The sequence below is a fragment of the Pseudopodoces humilis genome, chromosome 2 (assembly GCF_049639895.1).
Source record: "Pseudopodoces humilis isolate 2021_Gansu_Grassland_sample_001 chromosome 2, ASM4963989v1, whole genome shotgun sequence".
NCBI classification, from domain to species: Eukaryota; Metazoa; Chordata; class Aves; order Passeriformes; family Paridae; genus Pseudopodoces; species Pseudopodoces humilis.
This window is the reverse complement of record NC_142201.1, coordinates 8559610-8573285: the sequence shown is the minus strand read 5'-3', so window position 1 is coordinate 8573285 and position 13676 is coordinate 8559610. Positions and strand designations below refer to the sequence as shown.

General features: G+C 34.3%; 1 protein-coding gene across 1 annotated transcript in view; it reads right to left on the bottom strand.

Annotated features, from left to right (window-relative positions):
• The window catches only part of CFAP47 (cilia and flagella associated protein 47), a 260715-nt gene that overhangs the window by 176969 nt on the left and 70070 nt on the right, over window positions 1–13676 (bottom strand). Inside the window, exons 34-36 of the mRNA XM_088051635.1 lie at window positions 5168–5265; window positions 4264–4380; window positions 404–538 (exon numbers count right to left, since the gene is read on the bottom strand). Coding sequence (XP_087907761.1) covers window positions 404–538; window positions 4264–4380; window positions 5168–5265 — 350 coding nt within the window. The remainder of the gene's footprint in view (window positions 1–403; window positions 539–4263; window positions 4381–5167; window positions 5266–13676) is intronic.

The window sequence follows — 13676 nt, the reverse complement described above, 5'->3', positions numbered from 1 at the left end:
TAAGGATATCAAAAAATAAGGAAGTATTTCAAATAACTGGGTAGATAATTTTCCTTCTAAAGGAGTGCAGATTTCCCACAGACTATCCAACCTTAATTTTTGAGAGTACAGTGTACACTGCATTCCTATGCCTGTGAATCCCTCATTTCTCTCTTTGATCTCAGATTTATCAAATTTGTAGATTTTTTCATGTGCTTTCAAGCACAGAGAAAAAACAGAAGTGAAATCCCAAGAATGAAGGGAATAAAAACAGAAAATGCACACTTTAATCTTCTATATTTACTAGCCAAATGACATGAAACCTATTAATTATTTGTTGTAGTTATACATAATATAAACACATACATACACACAGTGTTCTAACCTTGCATTACTATGAATCTAAATTCAGTGGTATCATTACCTGCTTCACAATAGTAGCATGGAGAGGACCTGTAAATTCTATACTGCTCTTGGGTAAGTACTGAGGGAGAGTGTCATACAGGTGGACACACAAAATAAGCATCATGACAGGGTTTGGATCACAGATATCAGTGGCCTAATATTGAAAACAAACAAAAAAAATTACCAGGTGTTCAGTTAAAAATGTGCCTGGATAGATTAAAGAAGAAGGAAAAAAATTAAGATAATTCTCATTATAAAAATATTTTTAATCTAACCTGTAATAACTGGATTATTCTCATGACTAACATGAATAGGAATCTTGTCACTCCACAAAAAAAAACCCTAATTAATTAAAAACATTGACATGTTCTGGTGATAAATCTAGGGTAAAAATTAAGCTCAACTTTTTTCCCAAAAGTTTATTTTATATATAATACACATAATTTAATATACATAATTTAATTTATAACATACATAATTTAATTTATAAAATAATACATAATTTAATTTAATTAAATAAACATAATTTCATTAAATGCAGCATAACAGAAAAAGCAAGAAAACTTTACTGTCTGGAAAAACATATGTCTTTACTAGCTTAAAAAAATTTAAAATCTTCTAGTTTATGTAAAATACCTTCTCAAATACTCCTACATACAGTTTTGTAACTGTTTATGAAGACAATTTCACCTTCCAAATAACAAAAATTTAATTGTTTCTATTGCAGATCCTTTTATACTTTTGTAAATTGCTTTATAAAAGGTAGCAAATATTCCTGAAAGTTAAATATTTGATTTACAGAAATTAATTTGGCAGCTACAAAACATGTCAAACTTTAGTCCTCAGCAATTCTGGCAAGTCACTGAGGAGAGTGGTGAAATTATTTGCCACAGAGTATGAAAAAGGGAGAAAAAAAAAACCACTTACTCTTCTGGAATGTCTTTAGTGTTGCAAGAGAGATGTATAGACATATTTATCATCTTAACTATCTGAGCTAATTTTTATTTTCAAGTTAAAGTTTATTCAAAGTTTTCAAGGTAAAGTTGTCTTGCCCTGTGCCCAGCCAAGCAGCTCATCCTACTCCCAGCAGCTCTCACACAGCTCCTGCTCTAACCTTCCAAGAGAGTGAGTACATACATAACAGGGCACTGATCTGAAGTTCCCCTGCAACTCTCCATGGCTTCCTAGTTAATGTTTGTCCTTGTAATTCTTAAGAATAATTTCATATACTCTTCATGCACTGATGTAATCATACGTCTCATCTTGTATTTCTATTTAATTCTTTCACCACTGGTTGAAGATTCAAACTTCAGAATGCATTCACTATGCAAAGTAAAAAAGCTTCTACTCTGCCAAAAGCTTTACACCTGAAGTCTGAAAAGTATTCTGATTTTTCCATTCTTTTATCTCAGTAATGGCTGTTGAATGTTAACCATTATTCCAATAAGGCTGTGGTTTTATACCCCTACTTTTCACTCTTCCTGCATTTTCATTTAAGATAGGAAAGATGCTAGAGTAATTATCTGTTGAAGATTTCCTTCTGTCACCTACTTCTTTCTACCCATTTCCACTTAGATGAGAATTTATTCCCTCAGAAAATACAGTTCTATCCTGTGAATTCATAAAACTCCATTTGTGCCATTTATCTACTAGTCTAAGAACTAAGCTTAAAGAAAATAGTAATACATTTCTTAACAAGATTCATCAGAAAATTCACAGTCTGTAAATATTATTTGCTTTTAAAAATATGTGTTAGCAAACAACAGCAATAATTATAAATTAATTGTAATAAATAATGAAGTCTGAAGGGAAGTGAAACAAATTTCCTTTACTGGCTATTCCAAATCACTGCACTTTCTATCCTGATCTTTGTCACACACATTCCCTCCACGTTGCTGCTATCCACCATCCTATCTTGTAATACTTTATTTTAGGCTTTCAGCTGAATCTTTTTCAAACCAAAGCATTGTAAAATTTAAAAATTTCAAACACAAATTAAAAACATGTGGAAAGCCACCACTAATACTCTAGGGTTGAATTGTAACTCTTGATTAGAAAGTAGAAACCATTTATTGCCCAAAGTACTCCATCTTAAATCTAGACCTTAAGCCTTAACAGGATTTTAAAGCTTTGAACTCCATTAAAAGTGTCATTTAAACCTAAAGCTGAAGACTTGCAGACAGTTGAACTTCTGTATTATTACAGATTCTTAGATTTTTAGATTGAAAATGCCAGCTGTTCCACATCTAACATGTCTCAGCTTGTGGGGTTAATGCAAATGTCCTGAGAGTTTAAAAGCAGTGACTGCCGGAGTCAAGAACTTTGCCAATGCTATTGGAACATTTTAGCCTGCTAAACTTCAGAGACAAGACTATCAGAAAATTCCCAAATTAAGAGACTTCAGCAAAAGGATTCATGTATTTTGTTAGTTTTATCACTGCAGAGCAAGATAGTTCAGAATTTCTATAATAACCTTGGAAAAGTATATATGAATTTCAATAAATCTATGTAAAATGTACCCTTTGAATTAAAATACAGAACTTGAAGATCCAAGATCTGTTCCTTTTTCTGGTACTGACTGATTGTACCCTTGTTTAAATTGTTAGTCTGTACAGAAGTGGATTAATAAGTGTAGACAATTTAGTCTTAAGACAGGTACATTAAGGAGAATATCTTAGAATTCTGCTTCCACATCTAATGTGTTCAACACCCTTTTCATACCTGGCATCAAGCCTCTGCCTTCATGTGCTGAACTACCTGTTTTTCTTAATAAAAGCTGAGGGAGAATATGCCTTTGTTTTGAAGGTTTTACCCAGATTACTTTTTTGCTTCCTGTCAGTAGATTTTCTTTGTTTAGCCTGTGATACCAAAGGCATTTCTAACAGAGTGATCTGCATCAGGAAGTGACAGAAAGACAGCAGCTGATACAAATGGAAATAGCAGGTTAAATTCTCCCTGTAATCATAACACAACCAAATGGAAAGGGGAAAAAAGTTGTAATTGAGCTTCTTTTTTATACTGCTTTGTTCACACAAATAAGCTCTACCTCTGATGCCTAACGTCATTAATTTCTTTGGCAAGTTTCCTCACACACTTTGAAATATTGCATCTTCTGCTCCTCCAGACAGCCCAGTCCAATACCAGAGATATAAACAACTCACAAATGGACAGTTAAAGAAATGCAGACTAGGAGCAGGAGAGAACTGGGTTTGGGGACAATATTTAACCTATGTAAGGTCACCATATATTAAAAATTTGTAGCAATAGAGCAATAAAAAACACAGAGACGTAAAGCATGTTTGCTAAACATATAAAAGATTAACAATTATGAACACTGTATTCCTCCCAAAAAAAGGACACCAAAAGCTGATGGTTTCGAGTGAGTACTAATCTCACCAGCATCCAAAGCTGATGATTTCTGTGTGCATCAAACCTGGGACAGAATTCTTATGGGCCTTCATGGTGAGATGCATGTAACTGTCACCAGACATTCAGACAATTTTTTTCACCCCTTCTTTTTATGGTTAAGGGCATGTGTTTGTTCTTAAACATATTTTTCAAAATTGCCTTCCAATAGTAATAATAAACTTGATTTGAGTTCTCACTGTGTGATCTAGGATGCTAGAATCTGAACTGAATTAATTTATATTCAGCTAGTTGTGCATGCATGATTCTACAAAGGAAGGAATTATGGAAATTACTTCTAATTAAGTCTATTCATATGGAGCAGTACTTTGGTTTCCATCATAGAGTAACACATCCTGAAACAAAACTGTTTCACTACAATCTCACCTTAACTGCATGTGCAACACTACTATACAAAAAAATCAAAACACAAATACTAATATATAGAAGAGCTGCTAGTATAAAATCACCTACCTTTATGTCTAGATCCAGACTGATAGCATGCAGAGCCTTCACAAGTATCAAGGAGTTGTGCAGAAACTGCTCATAAGTTTTTGGATTAGTATACATCTTTATGAAGTGAGTGGGAATCTAGACAAGACAGAGAAATCAAATTCAACCTTCCACTAGGCAAAATTGTATTTTTGCTCATTCAGCAATCAATAATATCTAAATTTTGAACTGAAATTCCCTGTTAAGAATAAACCTAGTAAAAAGAAAAATGAATATTGAAATAATTGCCCATGACTTGCTAAATGTTGGGATGGATTTTTTTTTCTTTTTAAAAAGGCCATAGGCCAAGAGTTGCTGTTAAGGAAATTGCCCTGTCCAAGTGCCCAGGAGCCACTGGCAGCCTCCTGAGCTGGGACTGAAGGGCCCGTGCAGCAGGAGACTGCAGTGAGTGATGGAAGCCCTGCTTGATTCCCCACACACCCCACTCTCACTTTCTCAGACAAGGTTTCCTTACTGTCTCGACCTCAGGTTTCCCACAGCAAAGTCTCAACCATCTGGATCCTTAAAATAATTTAATCTTAGTGCAATAACAGAAGAACACCTTGAACTGGTGCCTCTGAGGAGGGACCCTATGCAAAGGAAACCTTGGGCTTTTCCACAGCCTCAGTGTGAGTGTGTGAACGTCTGGGGTGTTCCTGCTGTGTCTCTCTGGTCACCTGGCTGTGCCTCAGGTCACAGAACACCTGCTCCAGATCTCTTTTCTGGGGCCCCCACCACCCAGAGCTCCACCACAGCTCACAGCACAGCCACCCCCGAGCACTCCGTGCACTCCTCGACATTGCAAAGGAAAATAAGGCATGAACAAACACACCAACTTTAATAAACTGCATAAAACTGCAATGCACAATATTAAAAACCTTCTTACCAAATATGGACAATAAGCTGCTATCTGTGCTGCCAGTACCAGACCATCTAGAAGATCTCGGTCAAAATTCACTATCCACCTCGTGGGTGGTATTCCACCTGATTAAAACACAAAGCAAGATTCATGAGACTCTCTTCTCCCCAAGATGCCTATCTTGTTCTAGATATGATAACTGTTTTAAATCACTGAGTAGAGGAAAGAACATAAGAAGGAAACATCCATTCACGTGTAGAATTTCACTGACATATTTCTATTTCAGAGCTGTTGCTGAAAACCTGAAAAATCTCACCTAGAATATTTTAACTATTGTTCACTCTGCTGCAGCATGTAAGAGTATTCATCACAGCAGAGTGGAAAACAAATAATCTAAACTTAACTTCATAGATTACAAGCCTAAATATGTAAACTTTTTATTGGTATAGGCCTAACATTAATAGAGCTACATGAAACTCATGAAAATATGCAGAAATTCTTTAAAGTTGAAATGTTTAAGACACAAAAAGGAAAGGTTACTGATTTTCTTTAAGGTCATATTAAATTATTTGGAATAAATGCAATACAAATGACAGCTAACAGCTCAATTGTTTCTGCACAAATCATCACTTCTACAACTGTTGTAAACCCCAACGCCTCAGAAGGTCAGATAATTTTTTACGTATTTCTAATTTTTTATTAAAATAAAACTGATCATTAAGAAATTAAATGTAGTTTATTTATAATTTTTTATTTGAAGCATCCATATCTTAAAGTATTTAAAACAGCATTTACACAACTACTATCTCAGGTCCAAGCTCCTAAATTTAGGAAACATTCTGGATTTCAGTAAGGTTTTCAGATAAACTGGGATCAAGCTTTTTCATATGGGACAAATTAGATACATTTCATTTCACTATTACACTTAAAAAAATTAGCTCAACCCACAACAAACCCCTGTACCAGCTCCTAAGCAAAATCTGTGATTATGCAGAAAAAGATCAGACATTTATAGACTACAGTTGAATCATCATCAAAAAACCTAAATGTCTATCACTTCACATCAACTTGCAGATGCTTCAGCATACTCATACAGCTTTAGTAAGAAAAAGCAGGAGCAGATGCCGCACAAACTTATAAACAAAGGTCTGTAAATCCATCTGAGCTTAACTCTGTGACATCAGTAATGATTTTAGCTTGCCACTGCTTCACTGTGGTGATGTTTAGGGTTAACCCAGAATCCCTTATTTTTTCCTATTCATGCTGTGAATCAGTTTAGATAATATTATTGTAAATATTCATTAAATATATTTTTATTAAATATATTTTTAAAAACAAACAACAGTATTTAAAAGAGTATTTGCATGAATATTTAATTTTCTTTAGGTTTTCAAAATAAAATTAAAACTTGCATTAATCTCACTGTGTCAAAATTATTTTTTCCTTATTGCTAAACTGAAAGAACCTTTTCAAGCAGAAAACTCAACTTTCAAGTCTTGAAAACTCCATATTGGAAGGTACCAAAGATGGAGTCTGGATATACAATATCTTCCTGTTCCTTATGACAAGAAGAGATTACAGTAATATGGGCCTCAACATCTAAATTGTAACAGTATTCATTTTAACTCAATTCAGACATCCATTTTACAAATATCTACAGTAAAAGATATTAGTTTCATCCCATCTTCTTGGTAACCTGCTTGCAGTTATTTTAAAAATATTTAATGTAGTCACTGCAAAACAAATACTTTAAAAATAGCAAAATACATTTTTGAAAGCATACTTTCTTTCTGAAAAGTCAGTCTTTCTAACCTAAATTCATCATTTTATTGATCATAGGTGGGACCTATAAAAACCAATAAACTGTCTTCTTTTTTTATTAAGAGGTCAGACTCACTCTCAGCACATATCAGTATTTGTTATAAACCACCATTTCTAAACTTTTACTTTTAACTTCTTAACTATTTCTGCTTTACTAAGTCAAATATTGAATTATTCTTCTGGTTACTAATCTAGATTGCTTTGCTGAGCATAGTTATGGAAACTCACTAAACCATATGCTTTGATCAAAAAAAGTAACTTTATTTTTTTTATCCTACTTCATATTTTACTTTAATTATACTATTTGCTACTTTTAGTCTTCTGGTGGGAACATTACTTGAGCACACTTAAGCAGTAGCAGTTGTGCCAGTATCACAGAATGGTTTGGGTTGGAAGGGACATTAAAGATCATCAAGCTCCAAATCCCTGCCATGGGCAGGGACATCACACACAGCACTTTTGTACTTTGTTGTTCTCTCACTAATCCTTGCTTTCCTGCTGCGAGAATTCTCTGTGTGCCAACAAAGTAGCTGGGGAACAAAGCTGGCTTTAAAAAAAGCAGCGAAAAATTAATTTACAGTTTAATCTGGATCACCAATTCCATTCTGACATGCAGCCACATAAATGTGCCAGTGGAAATGAAACATAATAGGATTAATTTTTTTAAAATCATTTCTTGAACTGTAGCTTTATAGTTGTGTCAGTGGGAACATAAAGAAAAAAACCCATTAAGTGGAATATTTTCCCATTTTAGCTAATTAAATACTTCTATAAGCATTTTTTGTTGTTTTTCACTTAATCCTTCTACTATCAATCAACATACGCAAAGGCTTGTGAATAAATTAGTCAGAAAACATAATGCATTTTTCCTAATTACATCAAATCTAGCAGAACATCTGCCAGCAAACCACTCTACAGTAATTAAGTTTTTAAACAGAATTAGTCAATTTTAGCAGAAATAAACAATAGAAATCAGAATTATTACTCAGGATACCTCTAAGCATGTAAATATATTAAATTTAATTTGTACTGTCATTTCTTGCAAAAAAAAAAAAAAATCAATTGGAGCTTAAGGATAAAGATTTTCATCCAATGTAATGATAAAAACCCGGCCAAAAACAGTTTCAAACATAAATGGTAACAGCTAGCAAACAACTCTGTGTGACTGGGGACAGAGGGAGAGAAAATTGTCCCAACTTTCACTTCTGAATCTTGAGACACATCTGATTCACTTGAGACAGATTCCTGCTACTTGCTAGTTGCATCCCAAAAGGGCTGCCTGCAAATTTTGATAACACCAAGACTAAAATGGCACATTCTAAATCTCCCATTAATGAAGAGGAGTGAGACTGAAGCCCCAATTAGGCAGATAATGAACTGTGCTCTGCATATAGACTAATGAGATTAGGAAAAATGGGGACTTGGAGTTACAAAAAGAAGCAGCAAAAAAGACACATTTCCAAAAAGAATCCACGGCCTTGATGAGACAACAGGGGGCTGGAAAGAAGGTGAAAAAAATTCATAATTGGAGGAAAGGTTCTGGAAGTGGGAGAAGATTCTGAAGATCAGAGAGATGCACAGAGACAAATGTCACTGGATGTCCAGGGAGTTTGGATGGACATGAGATTGGTGTCTGTGAGCAGCAGCACAGCAGAAATTGACAAAGACTTTTCCCTGATGTTCCAGCAGCCTCCCTGGCACAGAGGGAATGTGAACAGTGCTGTGGGAAGCAACTGGATGTGTGAAATTATCCAACAGGGCAAGAGTTGGTCCTACAACAAACCCAGGATCCTGACCCACCACAGGGTGTTTTGTACTCTGTCTCACCCATGACAAGAGGTGAAAATACTTGGTAAAAGAAAATAACTAAGCAGGGTTAGCTTGGAGTGGATGTACAGACATTTATGAGTGCTCTCAAACACTTGTTATGGTTATGGAAACGTAAAAATATATTGCAAAAGGCCTCTGCAAGGGATCTGAAATGAGAGTAGTTCTGTTTCACTTGTTGATTCCGCTCAGCCCTAAAGGAAGAAGCATGCACAGTCAATTCAGTGATTTGGGACCAACTTAACTCTTGAATGCATTTACTTGTTATCGGTTTGCTGGGGTTTTTTTTAACTTGTAATGGAATCAGGTTGCATGCATGTAGCAACCAAGTATAACTGCATTGTCTCCATCTTTCTTGTGACAGGTTAAGCCAACTCTTGAAGACACTGCTTGCTTCGTTCATGAAGCATTTCTACATAGAAACAGCCAAGTTTTGCCATGGCACTCTAATTATTGACCAACTTTTTTTTTTTTAACTAGTTTTAAAGTAAGTCCAGATCCACTGAGTTTTTAATAACTTGATGCTCTTAGCCTGATGAATCAATAGAAAGTCTACAAGGATTTGCAATGCTTTTTTTGCCAAGATCTATTTCTCACAAAAAAAAAAAAACCACAAAAAACAAAAAAAACCACCAAAATAAAATTTTTTTTATATTTATGATTAGATTTGAAACCTCAAATTTTTTGTGAGATATGAAAACTATTTTCCAACCACTTACTTGTTGGCAGAATACCAAGCAACAGTCACTATAAATTCCTCTGGGTTTTTTTTTTTTTTCTTTGACATGCAAATGATATGATGAACCAAGGAAAAATACTATGCATTTTAACTTCTGTAAGATTTTGATTACATTCTGCCATAGAAAAGCAATGAGAACGTATTCTAGGAAAAAGATCCTGTAAAGTGAAGCACAAACTTTACTGATAAACAGTAACCCTAACTGCTATCAGCTGTCCACAGAAAAAAGCCCTAGATTGTGTACTTTCCAGTATTTTCATATGCAATTTTTAAAAATTGCACAAGATTATCTTACTCCCATCTGGAGATAATATAAAACAGATGAAAGAACTGGCTTTGGGAAGAAAAATTGGTTGCAAGTATTCATGAGGAAAGGACTATAATTTAAGCTCTTGAACAACTGGAGTAATGATCTGAAACAAATGGGATGAAATCCAATAATGATGCTTGCAGCATACTACAATTAAGAGTAATTCATTATGCAAGTGCTAAATGGAAAATTGGATAGAGAGAACTTCTGCAGGAAAGAATTTGGAGAAAAGAGTAAATCCAGTAGTGTGGCAGAAAAAGCAAATACTGTGCTAGTATGCATTAACAGGAAAGATGCATCTTAAGCACACAGACTGATCTTTTCGCTTCTGTCCATTTCTGTAAAATCTCACCTGATACAGAAACCAGCAATGGGCACCAAATTCAAGAGAAGGAGCAAAAAAAAGGGTTTACAACAAAAACCCCTGAGCTGAGTACACGGAAAGAGTGAAAGAATGGAAATGTTTTGCCAAGAAGGGGGAAAGAGAGAAACTGAAGGAGAAGATAACAATCTGCAAACATGTATAAAGTTACTAGAAAAGCAAAGATTCATTGCACACAATATTTTAAAAGAGATATGACAGACTTAACTCAAAACTTTCCATGCCTGAGTTTATGTTAGACAATAGCAAACTCTTTCAAATGGAAATGAGTGGGAAATTTTGGGACATTTTTGCCTTAAGAAGATTGTGGAATCTCCTTTTTCAGAGATTTTTGTAAAAGCCTAGGCAAACACCTGTTGAGTACACTACAGTTATATTCAGATTAGTCTTTGTACATGAGAAGTAAGCAGATTATTTCTGGTCTTACCCTCCATTTCTGGGATTTACTGTGAGTTCTCCTTGAGTTTCACTTTTATCAACTGATCAATCAACTGGATAAGTAGAAATATGATGTACTGGAATTATCTGGATAAGACCAGTGCCACCACTGCCACAATGCACAGAGTAAAAACTGGTCTTATACCAAGGACTGAAAAATTTAAAGGATCAGATTTAGTTTAATCTACTAAATTTAAGAGCTGTATTATATAAAACAGTAAGAATATCAATAAATCTTTAAATAAAATACTGTATTTCTTGTGAAACATTTTTTGCTGTTTTCAAAAATAATAAAAAAAATTTAAATTCTTGCCATCACTTGAAAAATCTTTATATCTAAGGAGACACAAGAGATACCAATGATAAATCTTCCCTTTCATAGCCACAAACAATTTTTTCAAATTCCAAGTTACTGAAAAAAAGAGGAAAAAATATACAGAGCTAGGCTACTATTATATGAGAATTTTCAAATAAACCAAATACATTCTCACAAAAATCTTGAAGCTGACAGCCTTCTGCGATTAAAGGTATGAAACAGAGCTTTATAAGAAATTGATAAATTAGACTATTTTATTAAGAGTAGCAATGGAATGGTGCTACAACAGCAGTCTTTGTAAGTAGGCATGACACCAAGAGTATGAACTAGATGTTGTTAAATAGCTCCGTGGAATACACAAGTTTGTTAGCAAAGGAAGAAACAAGTTACAGTCTTAAGCAGCAAACTCAAAACACAGTATTTTACATAGAACAGATTTTAAGTGTACTTACTGCTTCAGAATATTGTGATGTAAGTCTGCATAGGTTGAAAATACAATTAAATCTGCATAATGGAAATCTAGTACAGCATTACAGGAGTGCCACCTCCACCCAAATGAGTCCTGAATTTCAAAGCAGGAAGCCTTACAGTATATATAAAGCAATTCTGTACATTTACAGTGGTACTCATCTCTAAGCAGCTTCTGTTGAAGGTAGAATACTGAGCTACATCAACTTTTAATACATCACAGCATGTCCTTTCAATGTAAACCAGTGCAATAATAATGGTTTATATTATTATATAGCAAATTCTTACTCTGGAATCTGAAAATCTCTGGAGGTGGAACTAATCTATAGCTCTAATAATACCTATAGTACTGTTTCAGTAGCTTAAATCTGGCATTGAACAATACAAACATTTACAGAAGAAATATGTAACAATAACCTTTCCTGTACATTATAACATTAGAACCAGAACAAGCTTTGAAATTATAGTACTGAAGTATATAATCCACAGCATAAGAAACATGAGATGAAATATGCCTTTGAATAATTTTTGAAAAGGCTATCATTTATTACTTAAAATTTAAGATTAAGAGATTGATAACATATCTGCCTTCAGAACACAGAGCATGTGTAGCTACATTTTTCCTAACATGGCAAGCAAGTCTAATTTTGTTAGAGATGAAAGGAAAATTACAGTTCCTACTTCAGGCAGGATTCAGGATACAACTCTTGTTCATCAAAACTGATAATTATTCACCTAAGAATGCTTGAAATATCACTGACAGATCAACTTAATACCACTGTCAATTCATAATTCTAAGCAGAAAAGTTCAAGAAGCACCACATGGGGCAGTAACAGAAAAACAGAGACACTGGGGATATGTCCCATTTATTCCCATCTGCTGCAGAACACTTTTACCCTGAGGCATGCACATTCATCTTTCTGCACCTAAAAATGTTCCTATAGTCTTTCACTCTTTATACAGTTTTGTTTTATTTTCACTAATTTTTATCCTGAACAATATCTTAAATTGACAAATTTCTGAGGGTTTTATGTATCACGTAAGAGCAGCATCACCTTACATTGGTCTCCATTTCATTGGCCTTCAACAGAAAACTTCCACCAGCAGGGTGAGGAAGCACCACCAAGCCCATGTGGCCTCCCCAGGACCCTGAATATCCCATCAGCTGGACCATGCTGGAACCAGGGCTGGTGACCTCTTGCTTTCTCCCATTCATTCTTTTATTCTCTCTTTTCATCTCACCTCTTTATCCAAAACCCACTGCCACATCCTTACACAGTACGTCGGGGACTAATGTAACTCCCATGATAAGTGTGTGATTTGCTACTAAAACCTTGTGAGTTTTTGCAGACCCTGACTTTTGTCATTCCTTTCAATTGTTAGTATTTATGAATCTTGGATGATCCTTTTGCCTTAAGGGTGGGACCTCACACCATGGCATTTCACTTAGGATACCATTTAAATTTAAAATGCCACAAATTACAGCAATTCATTACAGCATTGCTGGCTTCTAGATTGGCTTCACAATGATTATTATAATGCCTGTATTCTGTTATTTAGTCAAGAAAAAAAGTTAAATACTTCTCTCAATGAAATTTATTGTTTGATATTTAAAATGAATTAACAGAGTATTTCTCACACTTCACAGTCTGAAATATGTTTTCCCCTCAAAAAATATCTGAAGTTGTATTACTAAATCCTCAGCTATACCACACTCAATATATATATTTTGCATGCATTGAGGAAGTAACATTAATTACATAAATAATCAGAATTTTTATTTATTCCAATAATATACAAACACTGCCAAGTTCCTTGTCTGGCTGAAAGCAGAATTGCTGTTTAGACATCTCATAATGGATTGCAAGTAAGGAAACAAAATTTCTTTCTAAGCATTTGTGTGATTATTTCACTTTAGAAAAGTGTTTTTGAGGGCCACCATATAAGCATGCAAGTCTACAAACATAAACAGGTATGTATATGTATGCATATATGTACACACAAACATATACAAAAATATACATAGGCCAAAGAGTTCAGGCTTTATTTTATTTTTTAACATCTTTTTGACAGGTTTTCAAATATGAACCCTTTGAATGTTTTCAATATAGAACTCCAAGGATTACCCTTCATCATACTTTTATTTCCCATATTCATATATTCATTATGAATAATGCCAGACAGTATTAATTGCACAAAACAATTTTTTATGCTACTCAAAAACCCAAAAAGTT